The 20,305-nt window shown below is 33.1% G+C and overlaps 1 protein-coding gene across 1 annotated transcript in view; it reads left to right on the top strand.

Moving 5' to 3' along the window:
* The window catches only part of BRWD3 (bromodomain and WD repeat domain containing 3), a 124,740-nt gene that overhangs the window by 77,707 nt on the left and 26,728 nt on the right, over positions 1-20,305 (top strand). Inside the window, exons 20-28 of the mRNA XM_081278037.1 lie at positions 5,612-5,705; positions 8,038-8,187; positions 9,062-9,138; positions 10,828-10,996; positions 12,139-12,252; positions 12,954-13,061; positions 14,769-14,893; positions 16,230-16,312; positions 19,116-19,227. Of these exons, the coding sequence (XP_081134163.1) occupies positions 5,612-5,705; positions 8,038-8,187; positions 9,062-9,138; positions 10,828-10,996; positions 12,139-12,252; positions 12,954-13,061; positions 14,769-14,893; positions 16,230-16,312; positions 19,116-19,227 (1,032 nt within the window). The remainder of the gene's footprint in view (positions 1-5,611; positions 5,706-8,037; positions 8,188-9,061; positions 9,139-10,827; positions 10,997-12,138; positions 12,253-12,953; positions 13,062-14,768; positions 14,894-16,229; positions 16,313-19,115; positions 19,228-20,305) is intronic.

Genomic DNA, 20,305 nt, shown 5'->3' with positions numbered 1-20,305 from the left:
CTTTGACAATTTTTAATCTAGCTGAGATATTTTTCAAAATAACTCCAATTATTTTACTCCATATCAAATAGTCAGTTATTGTCAATTTGTTCAGCATATGCTAAATGCTTTGGGGCATATAAAAATGCAAAGAATGATTTCTTTTTCCAAGTTTGTTTTTATTACTGCATTTAAATTATGCATAATAGTGGGATTTGTTGTTATATATTCATACATGTACTCAATAAAAAAACATAATTAGGTTAATTTTGTTCCATATTACTTCCCTTTCCTCTCCTCTTCCCTCCCCTGGTGTATGATTTATTTTCTTTGACTTTATAATCTAGGTTAGGATAGGAATGCAAATGTTATTAAGTAATAAATTATAAGAAGTTATATGTGATTAAACATATGAATTGTATATAGATCCTGTGTTCAATAGTGGCTCCAGGAGAGAGCCATCAGCTTAATATTGGAGCAGTTTTGGGGTAAAATGTAGTTATCTGCTAGACCCTAGTAATTAGAGTATGTTTAGAAATGTCACTTAAATAGACTTTATTTGATGAAAAATATTTCACTAGGATGAATGTCAAACCTAGAATCTTTATTCTTTTTTGTTTTAAATAATATTTTTATTGGTGCATTATAATTGTACATGTTGGTGGTATCCGTTGTTATGTATTCAAACATGTACACAATACAACAATAAAATTTGGCCAATATCAATCTCTAGTATTTCCCCTTTCCCTTTTCTCCTTTGGTTGGTCCCTTTCCTCTTCTTTACTGGTCTCACTTTAATTTTCATGAGAATCCCGCTTTTTTGCCTTTTCCTTCCCTAGCTTTCACATATGACAGAAAGCATATGACCTTTGACTCTGAGGTTGGCTTATTTTGCTTAACATAATGTTCTCAAGTTCCAATTCATTTTCCTGCAAATTACATAACTTCATTTTTCTTTATGGGTCAATGAAGCTCTATTCTGTAGAGTTTTCTTTATCTATTCATCCATTCACAGAAAACTAGACTAGTTCCATAGTATTATGTATGTATTAATATAGTATGAAGACTTTAACTCTTTAGAGTAAGTCCTGAAGACTGGACTAACTTGGTCATGTGGTGATTCCATGCCTAGTCATTTGAGGAACCTCTATACTATGTAACATAGTAGGTGTACTAATTTACAATTCCACCAATGGTATAGAAATGTTCCTTTTTCTCTACATCTTATCCCTATTTTATTATTATTTGTATTCTTTTAAAAATGATTTTAGTTGTAGATGGACATAACACCTTTATTTTATTTACTTATTTTTATGTGGTGCTGAGGGTCAAACCCAGTGCCTCTCACATGCTAGGTAAGTGTTCTACCACTGAGCTAAAATCCCAATCCTTACTGTTTGTATTTTAAATAGCTGTCATTCCAACTAGGGTAAGATGAAATCTCAGTGTAGTTATGATTTGTATTTTTGTAATTGCTAACAATGTGAATGCTGGACTCAGTGGTAGAGCACTTGCCTGGCACGCATGAGACACTGGGTTTGATCCTCAGCACCACATATAAATAAAGGTATTGTGTTCATCTGCAACTAAAAGAAATATTTTTTAAAGATTTGAATGTTTTTTCATATATTTGTTGGCCATTTGTATTTTTTTTCTTTTGAGAAGTGTCTGTTTAGTTCATTTGCCCATCTATTAAGTATTATGCATTTTTTAGTGTTCAACTTTTTGAGTTCTAATTCTCTGTCAAAAGAGTAGCTAGCAAATATTTCTCTCCCATTCTGTAGGTTCTCTTTTCACAGTCTTAATGGCTTCCTTTGTTGCTTTTTAATTTGATGCCATCCTATTTAATATTTTTTGACATTAATTCCTGAGTTTTAGGAATCCTATTAACAAAATCATTGCCTGCTTCCTGTTTCCATGGTCTAATGATATCTCTGCACCAACGATTCGCTTGGTCATAAGCCAGTTGTTTTATTAATGGCATTGCTTGTTCTGTATTCCCAAAAACTCTGGTAGCTGTTTGAATAAGCCTATCTACAAATTCAGCGTAAGGTTCATTAGCTCCTTGTATTATCTTAGATAATTGACCTTGTAAACCTCCATGTCCTTGTAAAGTCTTCCATGCCTTAACTGCATCTACAGCAATTTGTGAGTATACGCCAGGATCATATGCAATTTGTTGCTGCTGATCCTCATAAGGTCCCTTTCCTAACAACATATCTAGATTTCTCTGAGGATAACCAGCTGCTACATTTCGCCTAGCCGTCTCCTTGCAAAATTCCTCATTGGCAACCTTCCATAACAGGTATTGTCCTCCATTTAGCACAGCTTTACAAATATTAGCCCAATCTGCTGGCGTCATGTTTAAGTTGGTAATGGATTCGACCAAGCTTACAGTGAAGGGTGCTTGAGGACCATAGGTTGTTATAGCCTCTTTTAGCTCCTTCACTGTTTTGAAATTTAAACCCTGGTAAATTCGCTGCCCTCCTACCTCAAATACAGGGCATACTTGAGATCCTGTCTCAGGATCCCAACTATCAACTGCGGGGGTTGGGAGCCTCCTAGCATATGGAGGTGGTGCTGTTGATTGGACACTTATGCCCTCTGGTGATAGAATGCTGTTAGTAGCAGTCTCCTGTAGAGGTGGTGCTGATGGTTGGACACTTACGCTCTCTGATAGAAAGGTGTTATTAGCAGTCTCCTGTTGTAACTTTTCCCCTGATGGCTTTTTCTGCTCTAAACTTCCTTCCTCTGTCTCACTAGCTTGAAAGACCTTCTCTTTTACTTGAATCTTTTCCTCTTTCTGACTAACTTGAGAGACCTTCTCTTTTACTTGAATCAGTATGTCTTCTCCTTCCTCTACCTTTGTCTGAATTGAAGGCTTTGGACTAAGCAAACCAGATACGAGTGTCCACAATGGCAATGTGCCAACTGGCAGAGTCCCTGGGTTGTTCTTTTCTATTCTTTTTAAATCTTCACCATGATGGTTCCATTGTGATGTATCTAACAACTCCTCCTTAAAAAGCCATGGGCTACATTGTTGTATTGTATCAACGTATGCCCTGACTGCTCTTGATTTTACTGAGATGCCTACTTCCTCTAACAATTTACTTAACAGTCTTTCGGTTTGTTTTTTACTAATTGCTGATCCCGTATTTCTGCTATAATACAACCCAACAAGATGACGCCAAACAAAACCGAGACAGAATGAAATAAAAATGGAACCATACAAAATCATTATATCAACCTTTCTATCCTCCTGAAATGTCCATCCGTCCTTTCTCCCTATCTGTTCCTCAGACACAAATAGTTTTTCCTCAGATGTGAGCGGTTTTTCTTCCGTCTCACTCATCTCCAGGGACAGGCAAGTTAAAACAAAAATGAAGCAAAACAAAAGAGGAAACTTAGAATGGCTACCCATCCTCTCGCCCTGCCCTCAGGGGCGAGCAGTATACTTACCCTCAGTTGCTCCCCGTGCGAGCCACCAAATGCCGCAGTCTGGCTGGGCACAATTCAGGAGCCACTTGTCAAAAGAAACTAACTTTATTTTTAGAACTACAAACGCCAAACAAAACAGCTCCTCAGGAAAAAACCCTCAGAGCCCAACTGCCACCACCGGCTTCCCACAAGCCTCTCACCCCCACACAACCCTCACCACCTCCCACAATCCTCCTGTTCTTGAGGCTGATTGGCTGGGTCGCGTGGGCAGAGCCAAAGAAGTCCCCCAATGAGCAGCTCCGTGGAGGAGCCAATCAGCTAGATGTTGCTGGGGCCGCTGTGAGCCAATCATCAGCTGGCAGTCTGAAGGGCAGGAAAACAGCCCAATGAACATCACCGCAGAGGAGCCAATCAGCTAGATGTTGCTGGGGCCGCTGTGAGCCAATCATCAGCTGGCAGTCTGAAGGGCAGGGAAATAGCCCAATGAACATCACCGCAGAGGAGCCAATCAGCTAGATGTTGCTGGGGCTGCTGTGAGCCAATCATCAGACGGCAGCTGGAAGTTTGCTGGCAGCTGGAAGTTTGCTAGGGCCCCTTTGGCTGTGGCTCTCAACAGCCTGCACCTATTTTTTTTTTTTTTTTTGGAGTGTTGATTCTTCATTTTCTCCAAGCAGTTTCATAGTCCCTGGTCTAATTCCTAGGTCTTTAATTTTGAGTTGACTTTTTGCAGGATAAGGCATAAGGATCTAGTCATATTCTTCTTCATATGAATAAACCAGTTTTCCCAGCATCATTTGTTTAAAAGGCTATATTTTCTCCCAACACATTTTTGTTGTCAGTATGAGTTTATCTCTCTGTCTTCTATTCTGTTTCGCTAGTCTATGTGTCTGTTTTTATGCCAGTACCATGCAATTTTTGCTACTATAGCTCTAGTATAATTTGAAATCAGGTGATGACTCCAGCATTGCTTTTTTGGCTTAGAATAACTTTGGCTATTCTGAATCTTTTATTGTTCCTAATGAATTTAAAAATTCCTATTCTTATTTATAAATCCTAATAATTTGCTATAATATCAACTTCAGATAATTCCCAGCAATTGGAAGTGGATTTTGGAAAGAGAAAAGGACATTGACAAAGACCATGTAAAATTTATTTTAATCATGTATCCTCTTTACCTAGCCTTTTAGTAGATTGACTAAGTAGCAAAAGTCATTTGATTTCAACTTATCTATATATAGATAAGCTGCCTTCTAGTATAAGCTGGAAGCATTAATAAGAAAAAGTAGATATAGCTAACTTAGGAACTTAGGAATAGAGTGCTAAAAACCCTGGCAGTAGAGCAATTTGAAATAATTTTTACTCAAAACTTTAGAAGTAGAGCTGAAAACAGGGAATCAAGTAGGTATTTGTACATGAATGCTCATTGCAGTATTATTTACAGCAATCAAATTGTGGAAACAATGCAAGTGTCTGTCAGCAGATAAATGGGTAATCAAATGTGGTATATCACCATGCATGGTGGTACATGACTGTAATCCCAGTGGCTGGGGAGACTTAGGCAGGAGGATCATGAGGTCAAAGAGAGCCTCCACAACTTAAAAGGCTCCATCTCTAAATAACAAATATAAAGTGTCTGGGGATGTGGGTCAGTGGTTAAGCACCTCTGGGTTCAGTTCCTGGTACAAAAAAAAAGTGGTATATCTATTTAATGGAAAATTATTCAGCCATAACAAAAGATACCTGCTGTTAAAAGACATTGAAAACACTGAAAATGCTAAGTGAAAGAAGCTAGACAAACAAGAGGACAATTACTGTATGATTCCACTTACTTAAAATATTTATACTAAAATTACTTATAGACATAAAAATGGATTAGAGGTTATCCAAGGCTGGAAGAATTGAAATGGGAAGTTATTGCTTTGATAGTTGCAGACTTTATGTTTGTAGTGATGACAATTTTTTGAAATGATACTGGTAATGGTTACAGAACATTATGAATGTAATTAATTGTCACTGAAGTAATAACACCTATAAGCATTAAAATGGCAAATTTTATACTTAAATGTATGTTTACTCTCTGAATTTTTACTTATTTTGTAAATTTTTTTCTATTCTTTTTTGTCTGGCTGGCTTTTTAACTATTGGTTTCCTTATTTATGATTTTCTGATATTTTGACCTTTGATTTGTAATTAGGGTTCAAGAAGAATGTCGAACCGCAAAAGGTGACATAGAAATTGGTCTTTATACAGTTGAAAAGAAGAAAAAGCCATCTTATACTATCCAGAGGGTAAGTTTATTTGTGCAGTACTTTGAGATATATTATTTGCAACATTTATGTATTCAAAGACTGTCTTATAGGGAATCTATCTTATGATCCTCAGTTGAGATGTATGTTTATTCTTAATAAAATTAGTTACACCGTCCACCCCAAGTCTAGGACATGTAGTTATTGTATGTATAGGATATTTATTTTAAAATACATTTTTCCTTAGTTAAATTGGATTTTTTAAAATGCTGCCTTATCCCTAATCACAATGTAAATAAATGTTTATATACCCTAAGTAATGGGTTGGCCCATAGGCCAAATCCTTTTTGCCTCCTATTATTGTTAATTAAATTTTATTGGAACACACCCACACTTATTCATATCTTACCAACGGTTGTTTTCTTGCAATAAAGACAAAGCTGAGAAGTGGCAACAGAATTTATATGCCCTGCAAAACCAAACTACTTGTATTCTGACCCTTTATTTAGAAAACAATAGTTTGCTCACCCTTGCCGTAGACCTATTGCTGGACTTCTCATTTGGAAGGACTGTAAATGTTTTCACAGTAGAATCTGGTAAGCCATGAGTAGGATGCCTGTACCCAATTAGGTACACGGTAAGCTCATTACTAGTACTCTCAGTTTACCAGACAAGAGGCATAAGAATGAATAGTTTCTTTTTTCACTCTCTTCCAATTCTAACCATAAAATAAGAGTATGGTAATTAAGAGTCTGGGATGATTATAATTTTGTTAAAGAAGTCTAGTTAGTAGACTATTAAGTATTTTTTCAGTATTGATAAACACAAATTTAGATATTTTTCATATACATATTTCCAAATATTCTTAGGTGATTTTGATGCCTTATTTAAATTTTTCTATTTTGGTTTTGTTGGCTTATTTGATCTTCTATAGCATGATTAATTTTTAGAGATTTTGAATAACTCAGATTCATTATTTTTATTCATTTTTTACTGCTGAGGCAAATTGTCAAATATCAGTCTTATCTGCGAGTAACAGATGGGGTGTTCAGTCCTTATGCATTTTGTATATAATGTAAATGACAGATGTTTTACAAATAAGAAACTAACTCTTGAGGCTGATTTGTAAGACTTTTAAACTTATTTATTCTTAATGACATATTAGGGGTTATAGCTGTGCCATGTAAAAATTTAATCTTTATTTTGACCTATTTACCAAAGGGATACACTACCAACAATTATTATTACCACCAGTGAATTATCCATAATTACAAATGGGACTAAGCAATGTGATATAAGAGTTTAAATGTGGCATGCATTTTGAGGTATATGTCTGGGTGTGCCTTGATGTGGTCTAAAAATGGAATTATGTATTACTTTTTATATATACATTATATTCACCCTTCTATTGGTTTAGTGAATATAAGGTTTATATATATATATATATATATATATATATATATATATATATATATTAAGTAACTCTCCTATCATTTTTCTGTGATGGGTGAGAATTGGGCTAAACTGATTTTAAAGATATTTCTTAACAGTTTTAAGTACACTAAACTAGAATGAACAAAAATATAGATCATTACATCTAATTAGATATTTCAAATTTGCCTAGATTTTTAATGGAATGAAAGATGTACATATTAACATAAATATAATATAGATAACTTTTTTATCCCGTAATTGTAAATAATGTAGCATATGCAAATGGTGAATGAGCAAATTTTTACAACACAGTCTTTTATCAGCTTTGATTTGATCACAACATTTTCAAAATAAGAAGGTGATCAATATCAGTGGAAAATGAGTCATATATTTGTGTGTATCTAATTATTATTATAGTTTTATATTGGTTTCTCTCTTAAGCAAATTTTCCTCATCCCTGATTCCTTCCCTGCCTAATTAATTGACTTATTTATTTTCAGTTTGTTTGTATTGATGGAGCTTTTCATTTTTTTTCTATTTTTAAAACATTTTATATAACTCATAAAACAGTGCTTGTATAAAAATTCACACAAAATTGCTAGAGAGCATACAATTTCCAGAAATGTCCTGGGTTTTTGTTGCATTCAGTTTTCTAAAGATGCACTCTATTCAGTGGTAATACTCAGACATTATGCGATATTTCATTATCTTTGGTAAAACTATTCTCATTATTTTGTCTCCTTATAGTATTAACTCTGATATCCACTTTGTGCAGGGTCTGCTCTCACTAGGATGTCAGAAAACATTAAGGCTGGATCTACTAGAGGCAAATGTTCCCAATAGCAGGGACACCCCTGGCCCCCAACCCCACTTCAGAATCCTCACCACAGCCAGGCAGAGCTTTTCATTTTTAAAAATGTGTTTTCCTTTTCTTCTACAGAATGATTACCCACCTAGCTGTGGGCGGTCTTTACGAAGGACACAACGCAAGCGTCAGCATACTTATCAAACACGGTCCAACATAGAGCATAATTCACAAGCATCATGTCAAAATTCAGGTGTACAGGAAGATTCAGATAGCTCCTCAGAGGTTTGATATCTTCTGTTATTTATTCAATATGGTGGTTTGTTTGCTAGTATGTGCCGTCAATTTGGATTTACTTTTGAGGGTCACTTTAATAGAAAAATTTTAGGAATTTTGTTATAAGAAGTTTACTCATTAATAAGAAGCTTAATGGACAAATCTAGGCATCATATTAAATTATTTTATATGTCTTCTCTGATTCGTACCTAGGATACTATCTTGGTTAGAGTATAACAAATGCAAGCAAAAGTTTGACTTTGGGACAATGAGGAAAGACAGTAAGAGAAAAATCTTCCTATAATTGGAAAGATATGGGATATAAACAGTAGTAATAAGAGTTTCAGAACTTATGGACTGTGAAATCAACATAATGTACACATTTTCTGTTACTACCTGTTCTTCTGTTCTCCAATCCTTTTATTCCCTTAACCACACTAGTCATGCACAATAGGAATTTAATTGTGCATCGGTAGAGTATGATACTTCCATTCTCCTGCCATTCACAATTCTTAAACTAGATATTTTCAAAAAATCTTTCCCCCATGAATTTCTTAATCTTAAAAGAATGACAAATTACAGTATATTTAAAACAATATTTTAACATATAAGAGGATTATACTGTATTTGGGCTTAAGGTGTTTTTCAGTCTATGAAGTAATATAAGTTATTTTATGTCAATAAGATGGTATAATTCAGAAATATATAAATACCTGGGAAGCTTACTTGTGAGATGTAGATATATAGAGAAAACTAATTCTGTTTTAGCTAGAATACTTTTGGGGTAAATAAAAAAGTGTTATAGAATAGGTAGTAGTTTGCCAATGAATATTATGCTATCTAATAATAACCATATATCTTAATTATTGACTCTTTGTTGTAGGAAGATGAAACTGTTGGCACAAGTGATGCTTCTGTAGAGGATCCTGTTATTGAATGGCAAAGTGAAAGTTCTTCCAGGTTATTTTTTAATGATTTTTGACTTAGTCAAAATTATTCAGCAGTTTTTAATATGAAAATATGTTCTTATAGGAATTTGTTAAAACAAGAGTTAAAATAATGTTTCACAAATATTTTTGGTTGTAGATGGACACAATACCTTTATTTTATTTAATTATTTTTATGTGGTGCTGAGGATCAAACCTAGTGCCTTACACGTGGTAGGCATGCACTCTACCACTGAGCTATCCCCCCAGCCCCAAAATATTATATAAAGAAAGAATACCGAATTAGAAGTCAATAGACTTGTGGTTTTTATCTTGTCTCTTCCTTTATTTTATGTCCTTTTGGGCTTTTTAATTTCTTTATTTGTAAAATGAAGTCCCTTTTTAATTCTAGATTCTACATCTTGGTGAATATATATATATATATATATATATGTATATATATATATATATATATATTTATTTCATATTAAAAAATAAATGACAGCAAAATGCATTACAATTCTTATTACATATATACAGCACAATTTTTCATATCTCTGGTTGTATCTAAAGTATATTCATACTATTTTGTGTCTTCATACATGTACTTTGGATAATGATGTCCATCACATTCCACCAACCTTGCTAATCCCCTGCCCCCTCCCTTTCCCTCCCACCCCTCTGCCCTATCTAGAATTCATCTATTCCTCCCAAGCTCCGGCTCCCTACACCACTATGATATAAGGAGGCTGACTCATAGTGGTGTAGGGAGTTATGCTAAGTATAATTTCACTTAGCATTATCTTCTCCAATGCCATCCATTTACCTGCAAATGCCATGATTTTATTCTCTTATAATGCTGAGTAAAATTCCATTGTGTGTATATGCCACATTTTTTTAATCCATTCATCCACTGAAGGGTATCTAGGTTGGCTCCACAGTTTAGCTATTGTGAATTCTGCTACTATAACCATTGATGTGGTTATGTCCCTGTAGTATGCTGTTTTTAAGTCTTTCGGGTATAAAACCAAGAGAGGGATAGCTGGGTCAAATGGTGGTTCCATTCCCAGATTTCCAAAGAATCTCCATACTGCTTTCCATGTTGGCTGCACCAATTTGCAGTCCCACCAGCAATGTATGAGTGTACCTTTTCCCCCCACATCCTCGCCAACACTTATTTTTTGTTTGTCTTCATAATAGCTGCCATTCTGACTGGATTGAGATGATATCTTAGAGTAGTTTTTGATTTGCATTTCTCTAGTTTCTAGTAATGATGAACATTTTTTCATATATTTGTTGATTGATTGTATATCCTCTTCTGAGAAGTGTCTGTTCAGGTCCTTGGTCCATTTATTGATTGGGTTATTTGTTTGTTTTTTTTTTTTTTTTTTTTTGGTGCTTAGCTTTTTGAGTTCTTTATATACCTTAGAGAACCCTATTTGATTATTCCTAGAAATAATGTAGGTCTTTCTTTTAAATAAGATATTGTGGTTTAGATAGGGATTCGAAATCCTGTTATAGAAAACTAAGTGTTATGCTTTACCCAAGAAGCATTTCATTAAAATCACATTGATAATGATCAGAATTTTATATTGACACTTTTTTTTCTGTGCAGCCATGTCATTTATAATTCTATTTGATAATATAGTGGTCACTATTCAAATATTAGGTAAAATTATTACTTTTCTGTACTAAGGTATTCATACTTTTGGTTTATTTACAGTGATTCATCAAGCGAATATTCTGATTGGACCGCTGATGCTGGAATAAATTTGCAACCTCCAAAAAGACAAACCAGACAGGCCACACGGAAAATATGCAGCAGCTCTGAGGAGGAGAATTTGAAATCACTAGAAGAAAGGCCAAAGAAACCTAAACAGACTAGAAAGAAGGTTTGTAACTATATGGGTTGTTTTAGTTTTGCTTTTATTGTAGTGGTTTGTTTTTTCCTTAGATACTTGAATATTTAACAGTCACATTTAACTTATCTTAAAATAACATTATAGCTGAGAAAACAAGTAAATAAAAGTAATTTATATGGATTTCAAATGTAAATAATTTTGACATTTTATTTATTTATTTATTATTATTTTTATTTGTTAATTTTGCATTACAATTCTTAATACACCATTATACAATAATTTATCATATCTCTGATTATGTATAAGGTATGTTGACACCAAATTCACATCTTCATACATGTATTTTGTATAATGATGAGAGTCTTCTTTCACCATCCATGCTATTCCTCTTCTCCTTCCCTTTCCCTTCCACCCCTATTCCCTATCTAGAGGTAATCTTCCTCCCTTGCTCTCCCTCCCAACCCCATTTTGAGTCACTCCCTTTCATTTTGACATTTTTGTTTATCAAAGATAGAGGCTGAGTCTTCATCATTATAATATTGATCATTATATGTTAAAATATAACAAAGTTCTTGAATAATAAGCAACTATAGTGTAAATGTATTATTCTTTCAATGTTACCAGTCATAAATTTCTATATATTTTTGACTCAGATAATGGAAAAGTGTAATTAATTGTATAGGGCACTTCTTCCATTCCTTTGGTTTTAATTTATCCCAATAATGGTTTCTTTTTTTCCACTATAATTTCATTTAGATGACATAAAGAATTAATTCACATAGTTCTTTGAATTAAAAAAAAAATTATATACACATTATATGTCCTGTTTCATTAGTAGATGTAATTTTTTGATTATCACCTTCTATTTGTGAAAGTTATTTCTTACTGTTGTTTTAATTCAGGTTGTACTCTACAAATATGAAGAGTAAAATTTCTAGTTTTTAGATGTTATATAGTTTTATTATCTGTTAGGTGAAATGAAGATTTTTTGTATTGGTACAAAAGGTATTATAATTGCTAAAGAAAAGTCTAAAATGTGTGTGTTCCAGGGTTTCTTTGAACCTGATGTTTTAACATTCTCTCCCTGCTATGTTTCATATTGTTATTAATTTGTTTAAGCATTTATAAATTATGTTTTATATATATGTGCTATAAATATATTTATATTTTAGAAAGGAGGACTGGTTTCTATGGCAGGTGAACCCAATGAAGAATGGTTTGCCCCACAGTGGATCTTGGATACTATACCACGACGTTCCCCATTTGTTCCACAGATGGGAGACGAGGTATTTTTTTTTTTTTTTGATACATGGAAATATTGCTGTGTTATTTTGAACTCCTAGACTGAGGCAGTCTTCCTACCCTAGTCTCCCAGGAACTAGAATTACAGGTGTGTACCACCTTGCACAGCAAGATGGGTTGGTTGTTCCTTGTTAAAATTTTTTCTCTCAGATCCTCAAGAGCACTAAATTTTTAATGAGTCTTAGAATATGTATATTATTAATTTTATTTTGGATAAAATATTTACATTGTGAATTATATGTATATAGATAGATAAATATAGATATAAATATGTATACATACATACATACCTACACACATTGTCTTAGATGCTGTATTCAATCATATATTTCTTGAGATTAGTGACTGAATCTTCGTATCTTTGTATTCTTTGTAGGGCCTGGCATAGTGTCTTGAAAATAGTAGAAGCTCATTGAACACAGAGATAACTTGATTTGCTTGTGAATTCATGAAAATAATTGGCTTGATTTTTGTCTTAATTACCACTTAGTAGAATTTAATGCTATTTTGCTACTTTGAGTTAATGCTCAAATGATGCCATTTTGAGTTCTCTTTGATGGGGAATAGATTTTTCAAAACTCTAATGATGTGTTTTCTGCAAACAGTAAGGTATTTGTAGAATATATACTGGAATTTATGGAGTTGTTAAATAGGATGATTTAATGCCTTATGTTTTCTCTTTTAGCTTATTTATTTTAGGCAAGGGCATGAAGCTTATGTGCGTGCTGTAAGGAAGTCAAAAATATATAGTGTTAATTTACAGAAACAGCCATGGAATAAAATGGATCTCAGGGTAAGTTTTTCAAATTCATAAACTATGCAGTTGATAGTTTGTTACTTTACCCATAAGGTTTTTCTCAGTATAATTCATATTTCACTGTTCATGTATCCAATATAAATTGATACATGACACTCTTATAGAATTGGCTCTGATGGGTCATATGTTGTATGTTTCCCAAAATTTTTATGACATTTTCTTCATTATTTGACCTAATTTCCTTCAAGATTTAGATCCTGTACTCTGTTCCATTCCGTACATAGAACAAAGTAAGAGTACCCTACTGTGGATATTTTCTCCATCAACAATTTTGTACATTCTGCATACTCAACAAAGTGAGAGAGTATGTTGACTATGGACACTGTCAACATTCTGGAAGCTTTGGGATATATTAAATATCATAAATCACAAGAAGCTTAGAAATATGGGGTGCTTTATGGAATATCTTTTGATGTAATACCCACATAGCTATGTGACATTGAATAAATGAGATATATCTATTTATATTGAAGGATTTTCTGTCACTAAATATCTGTTCAGTCATTTATTTATATACACATATATACATACATATAGACATAGGTGTACTTGGGCCATTATTTCTATTTAGGCTTATGTATTTTGTTCTATTTTGCTTTTGTGATTTGGAGAACAAGAGAATAAAGGGCAATTTTACTATGGTCTTCCATGTTACTAAAGGATTGTTATGTCATGTTGCTTAGCAGGAAGGAACCTAGAGAGAATCTGTATATTTACTGAAGTAAAAACTTAGTTAAGAGATTTGTAAAAAAGTTGTATTAATGTTCTAAGTTGATAAAATATCAAGTGAGGTTTATTTAGTCAACTCTTGGGAGATAGGGATAGCTACCATCTATTTTGAATCAGGTAAAAATTGAATTTAGAATTAAGGCAATGACTAAAACATAAAATTTCTTTTTTTCTTTTTTTTTTTTTTTAGAGAGAGAATTTTTTTTTTAATATTTATTTTTTAGTTCTCGGCGGACACAACATCTTTGTTGGTATGTGGTGCTGAGGATCGAACCCGGGTCGCACGCATGCCAGGCGAGCGCGCTACCGCTTGAGCCACATCCCCAGCCCCTAAAATTTCTTATTTCTAATTCTAACTCCAAGTTCCTAGAAAGTTAAAGGAGGTAGCATGTGTGGCATAAGAGCCTGAAGTTTTAAGCAAGTGTCTATACTCCTGAGAACCAGTTTGCCATCTCTTTAGTGTAACTGATAATATATAGTGTTGTTGTAGTGTAATATTGTAGGCATTCAAAAAAGTCATCTTCTCAAATATAAACATGTCATCTATGAACCTGTATGTTTACATACTGCTAGGGTTGTAATTTTATGTATACAGAGCTGGATCATCCCATGGAGTGTCTTTTTAGAATATATTACTGGTCTGTAACTCAGACCTATAGGATCAGATTCTATAAGAGTAGGGTTTAGGAACATGAATTTTAAAATGTTTTCCTAGAGGATTCTGCTGCTTTTACTTAGTGTAATGTCCTTTCCTAAACTATCTTTAACCTGCTATTAAGTATTAAGTGTCAAGAGCCATATCTTAACTACTTTTAACATTAGTCTTTGTATTACCTAACATATGGTGAGTATTCAGATAATTCTTAAATTATTCAAGTAGTAATGAAATATTGTGTGAATGTTAGGTAATTATTTGTATTGAAAATAATAATTCATTTAAATTTTCATGAATAGGAGCAAGAGTTTGTTAAGATTGTAGGAATCAAATATGAGGTTGGACCACCTACACTATGCTGCTTGAAGCTTGCATTTCTTGACCCCATTTCAGGAAAAATGACTGGAGAGTCTTTTTCCATTAAGTAAGTAGCTATCTCTAGCTCTCTGTGTTTATATGTGTGTATTTTTTAAATTGATTTTATTCTTTTAAATACATGACAGCAGAATGCATTACAATTCTTATTACACATATAGAGCACAATTTTTCATATCTTTGCATATAAAGTATGTTCACACCACCTCATGTCTTTATACATGTACTTTAGTGTTTTTTTGCATTATAATTTTTATTACACATATATACCACAAGTTTTCATATCTCTGTTTGTATATAAAGTAGGTTGATACTCAATTTGTGTCTTCACACATGTACTCTGGATAATTATGTCCATCACATTCCACCATCCTTGCTAATCCTCTGCCTCCTCCCTTTTCCTCCCTCCCCTCTTCTCTATCTAGAATTCATCTATTCCTTCCATGTTCCCCCTCCCTACCCCAATACCCATTGTATATTGTGCAGAGTACAGGACTTAATAAGAGAGGAAGTACTGTAGCACTACTACCACAGGGCTTAGAGTTATAAACACTAGTGTTTAATTTTTGATTGATTTCTTTTTTTTAGAATTTTTAAAATATTTTTTTAGTTTTCGGTGGACACAACATCTTTATTTTACTTTTATGTGGTGCTGAGGATCGAACCCAGTGCCCCGTGCATGCCAGGCGAGCGTGTTACCGCTTGAGCCACATCCCCAACCCTTCTTGATTGATTTCTGAATTTTATCTCTCTCTCTCTCTCTCTCTCTCTCTCTCTCTCTCACACACACACACACACACACACACACACACACACACACATATATATAAATGGTTAGATAGGTGGATTCATGAACAGGTTAATCAATCTTGTGTAAAATGAAAATGCTAATATATTAATATTTTTCTTCAGGATTGTTGTGAGGAATCAAAGACTAACTTTTATAAGTGCCTATTGTTGAAACAGGGTAGTTGCTTTTCTTTCTCTTAATAATAGTAGAAATAGTCAATGGCTCATTTCTTGAAGTCAAATTTCAAATCTAAGGAGATGAGAAAACTTCAATTCACACTGTTCTTTTTAAAATTTGCAATATGAAGAGTTTTGTATTAAAATTTAAAAACCTTTATTAGTGCCTTTACATTATTAAAGCAATACAAGATTATGCAAAGCAATCCTAAAAAGATTAAGCCAGATGGGATTTAATTTAAGTAAACATATGTCCAAGGATTATGATGTTTGCAAAATTGTTCTTGATGAGTTCCAATTAAACATATATCCTTGGACATTTAGTAAGTAATAACATATATATATATATATATATATATATATATATATATATATATATATATATGTTATCTATTCCCATTGCTTTATTTTCTATACAGGTATCATGACATGCCAGATGTCATTGATTTTCTTGTGCTACATCAGTTTTATAATGAAGCCAAAGAAAGGAACTGGCAGATTGGTGAGTATAGAACTGCTGCTAATAACTATTAAGCTTAAAGTAGAATAAGTAAAGTTTTAACTCTAAGTTAATAGAAAGAATGTAGTTTAATGTTTAGTTGAAGAAAGCTGTCAGCCAAACTAGGAAAATTCAGTTAAAATTTCTTTTCCAGATTAAGTGATTTTATGCATATTGTGTAGTATGTATAGTAGTCCCTGCCCCCCTTATATGTTGTTTCACTTTCTGTACTTTCATTTGCCTGTGGTGGTAAAATAGAAAATCCAAAAATTAAAAAATTTCATAAGTTTAAATTGCATACTGTTTTGGATTATGTGATAAAAAATCATGCACCATCATATTCCATCCCTCTAAGGATGTGAATCATCCCTTTGTCCAGTATATCTATGTTATACTATATATCTGGTAGTTATTTAGCTATGTGTTCTGAACTCTCCGTATCATTTGCTTGTTGTGATCAGGTAATCCTTACATAGTAAACAAAGACTGGGTCACAATACATATATCATTCACCTAATTTCATCTTACCATGTAAACAGACATTTTATCATCTCACATCATCATAAGATGGGTGAGTATAATAAGATTTTGCAAGAGAAAAACGCATTCACATAATTTTTGTTACTATATATTATTATTATTATTCTCTTATTGCTACTTTCTTACTGAGCTTAATTTATAAAATAAACTCTATCCGGTATGTATGTATGGGGAAAAAAATCAAATACAGCTGGCTATCTGAATTCATTGTTTCTGCGTGTGTGAATTCAATCAACCATGGATCAACAATATTTTTTTAAAAATGCATCTGTACTGAACATGTACATTTTTATCATTATTCACCAAACAATAGAGTATAATAGCAGTTTATATAAAATTTACATTTTATTAGGAATGGTAAGTAATCTAGAAATCTAAAATATATGGAAGGATTCTGTAGATTATATTCAAATACTATACTGTTCTTAAGAATCTGCATTTATGAATATCTGTTAGAGAAGTGTTGAGCCAATGCCTCACCAACGTCAGTGTACCACTATGTTGGGTTTGGTGATCTCTGCAATTTCGGGCATCCATTGGGGGTCTTAGAGAATATCCCTTGTGAATTGGTGGGGACTACTTTAGTCTCTAAACCTTGGGCAAATACCTACTCTATTAATAATATAAATCTGAATTAAAGAAAATTCTGAACTGTCAATTCCCCTAGGGAGTATTTTTATACATGGGCTTTTAAAAACACCATTGCTTATTGAGGTTTCCTTTTTTTCCTCCCTTCCTCCTCTTTCTCCCTCCCTCTTACCATTGTTTCTTTCCTTTAGCCCTAACTCTTCTGCCCTCTTTTTCTTTTCTTTTCTCTGATGAAAAGAAGCAATATAATACTAGTATGAGGGAATTTTTTAAAGAAATTAGTTTATAGCTCTGTCATTATTAATACAGAACATAAGGCCTTTAATACTATTGGCATTTTTCACACATTTCTATATTTTGCCTATATTTTTGTTCTGGCTCTGTCACTTACTATCTCATTGATCTTGGGCAAGTTTTCAATCCCTCTATGGCTTACTCCCTTTATCTTTAAAAGGGAAATTATATCAGTGCACACCTATAATGTTGATGTAATCAAGGAAGAGATGTAATATATAGAAAGCACTTACACAGTGGTTCCTGATACAAACTAAAAACCATGTGAATATGTGCTTATTAGTGTTTTTACATTCTTCAGTGTATAAGGAATATTTTTTCCATAGAGGTTTGGTTTTTTAATCCTTAGCTATTTAAAAAGGCAGAATACTAGTATAGGTTGAGCACCCGTATCTGAAAATTCAAAATGCTCCAAAATCAAAAACTTTCCTTTGTCCATTTTTTTTTATTCACAACAAATCTTTGGTTATAATTTGACATTTGTTTTATATCCAAATATATCACTCCATCCATTAGTAATTTTTATCTTGTTTACAGTAGCCTGTTTTTCAGCATTCTCTTATTTCTTTTATTCTTTTTAGATATACATACAATACAGTAGAATGTATTTTGACCTTTTAATACATGGATTATAACTTATTCTAGTTAGGATCCCATTTTTGTAGTGGAACATGATGTGGAGTTATACTGGTCATTTACTCATAGGAACATAGGAAAGTTATCTCCCATTCATTCTACTGTCTGTTCTATTCCCATCTTCCCTCCCTTCCCTTCATTCTCCTTTGTCTAATTCAGTGAACTTCTATCTCCACCCTTATATAGAACCAAAATTGAAAACTTTCTAAGATGAATAGAGCATTTCATATTTTAGGTTTCTGGATTAGTGATGTTCAACCAGTAACATCTTTGCAAATATTATATAATACGAAAAACTCAAATTGGAAACACTTCTAGATGCAAACATTTGGATACGATATAGTTAGCCTGGATGAAGAGATTTTTAAAGGCAAAACACTAAAAACAAAAAAAGAAGAAACAGCTGTAGCCTTAGCACTGAAAAAAAGGTAAAGAAACTACATTAACATACATTCCATACACTAAGGGTTATGCATAATGATATTCATTAAAGTTAAATTACGTTTGTAGTATTTTCTATGAAGACATAAACATGTATGATGTACTTGAGAAAAATTCTACCACTTGGAAATTAAAATACTTGAAGAGGGTAAAATGTAAAATTCACTTATTTGGAAAACTCATCTTGAAAAATCTGGTAATACCAGATATAGTGCTAATTACGTGTTCAAGAAAAAATAGCAATTTACACTGGGTACAAAGCTGATATTTTTCAAGAGCACTCTTTTTTAAATTTTAATCCTTATAGGTGATAGATTTCGCAGTATAATAGATGATGCCTGGTGGTTTGGGACTGTAGAGAGTCAGCAACCTTTTCAACCAGAGTATCCTGATAGTTCTTTCCAGTGTTACAGTGTTCAGTAAGTATAGTTATATTTTTTTTTGCCTGATATAATACTGTCGTATAATAACACTACCATTAATAATAAATTTTTATCTGAATTACTACTCTTATAATAACTATAAGGAAGTAAGCATAGTACCTACTGGAAAGAATTTGATGGTAAACTATTTGTGCCACTGTGCATACTAAAACCAGGCAAATACTAAAAGCATTTCTACCTCCCTTGTTGTTTACCTTTTCTCTTAAGTATTTCTTCTTTTTATATTTTTGTGGTAATGGGGATTGAACCCATGAACACTCTACCACTGACCTACATCTGTATCCCTTTTGACTTTCCCCCATGGCCTTTAATTTTTCATGCAGGGTCTTACTAAGTTTCTGAGGCTGGATTCCAATCTGAAATCCTCCTGCCTCAAACTTCCAAATTGCCAGGATTATAAACATATACCACTATACCTGGCATAAATCTTTCTTCTTTAAAGAAGAATTGAAATTATTTTCCCATAGAGAATAGTGAAATTAAATCAATGTTTAAAGTAATTGTTATATCTGTAGTATAGTAGTGAATATTACTACTTAGTCTGTTATTTAATGACATGAATTCTAGGTAGAGCTGACAGCATTATATTTTGAGATACTGTTTGTTTGCAATATTAGTTTAATTGTTCTGGAAATACCAGAGTTGTAAGGTTCCTAATGAATGAAGCTTCTCAAAAATTATGGAAAAAATGTTCATTTTGTGAGGATTGCCTTTAAAGCCACTATATTATAGATAAAAAGAGAAGATTAAAATTTTGAAAGTGCTAAAATACTTAAGATATTGGGATAAATTAAGAAGTGATCCAATAAGACATCGTAGTGCCCAACTATAATCTAAGCTACATTGGAGGCTGAGGCAGGAAAATTTTCAAGGTTGAGGCCAGCCTGAACAACCTAGTGGGACCTTTTATCAAAATAAAATAGAAATGGCTGGGGAAGTAGTTCAGTGCTAGAATACTTACCTAGCATGTATGAGGCCCCAGGTTCAGACCCTTGTACTGAAGAGAAAAAGAGAGATTGAAAGAAGTGGAGTGAAAGAAGTGATCCATTACACC

Source organism: Spermophilus citellus (genome assembly GCF_964194105.1).
Source record: "Spermophilus citellus genome assembly, chromosome: X".
Taxonomy (NCBI): Eukaryota; Metazoa; Chordata; class Mammalia; order Rodentia; family Sciuridae; genus Spermophilus; species Spermophilus citellus.
This window is presented reverse-complemented; position numbering and strand designations above follow the sequence as displayed.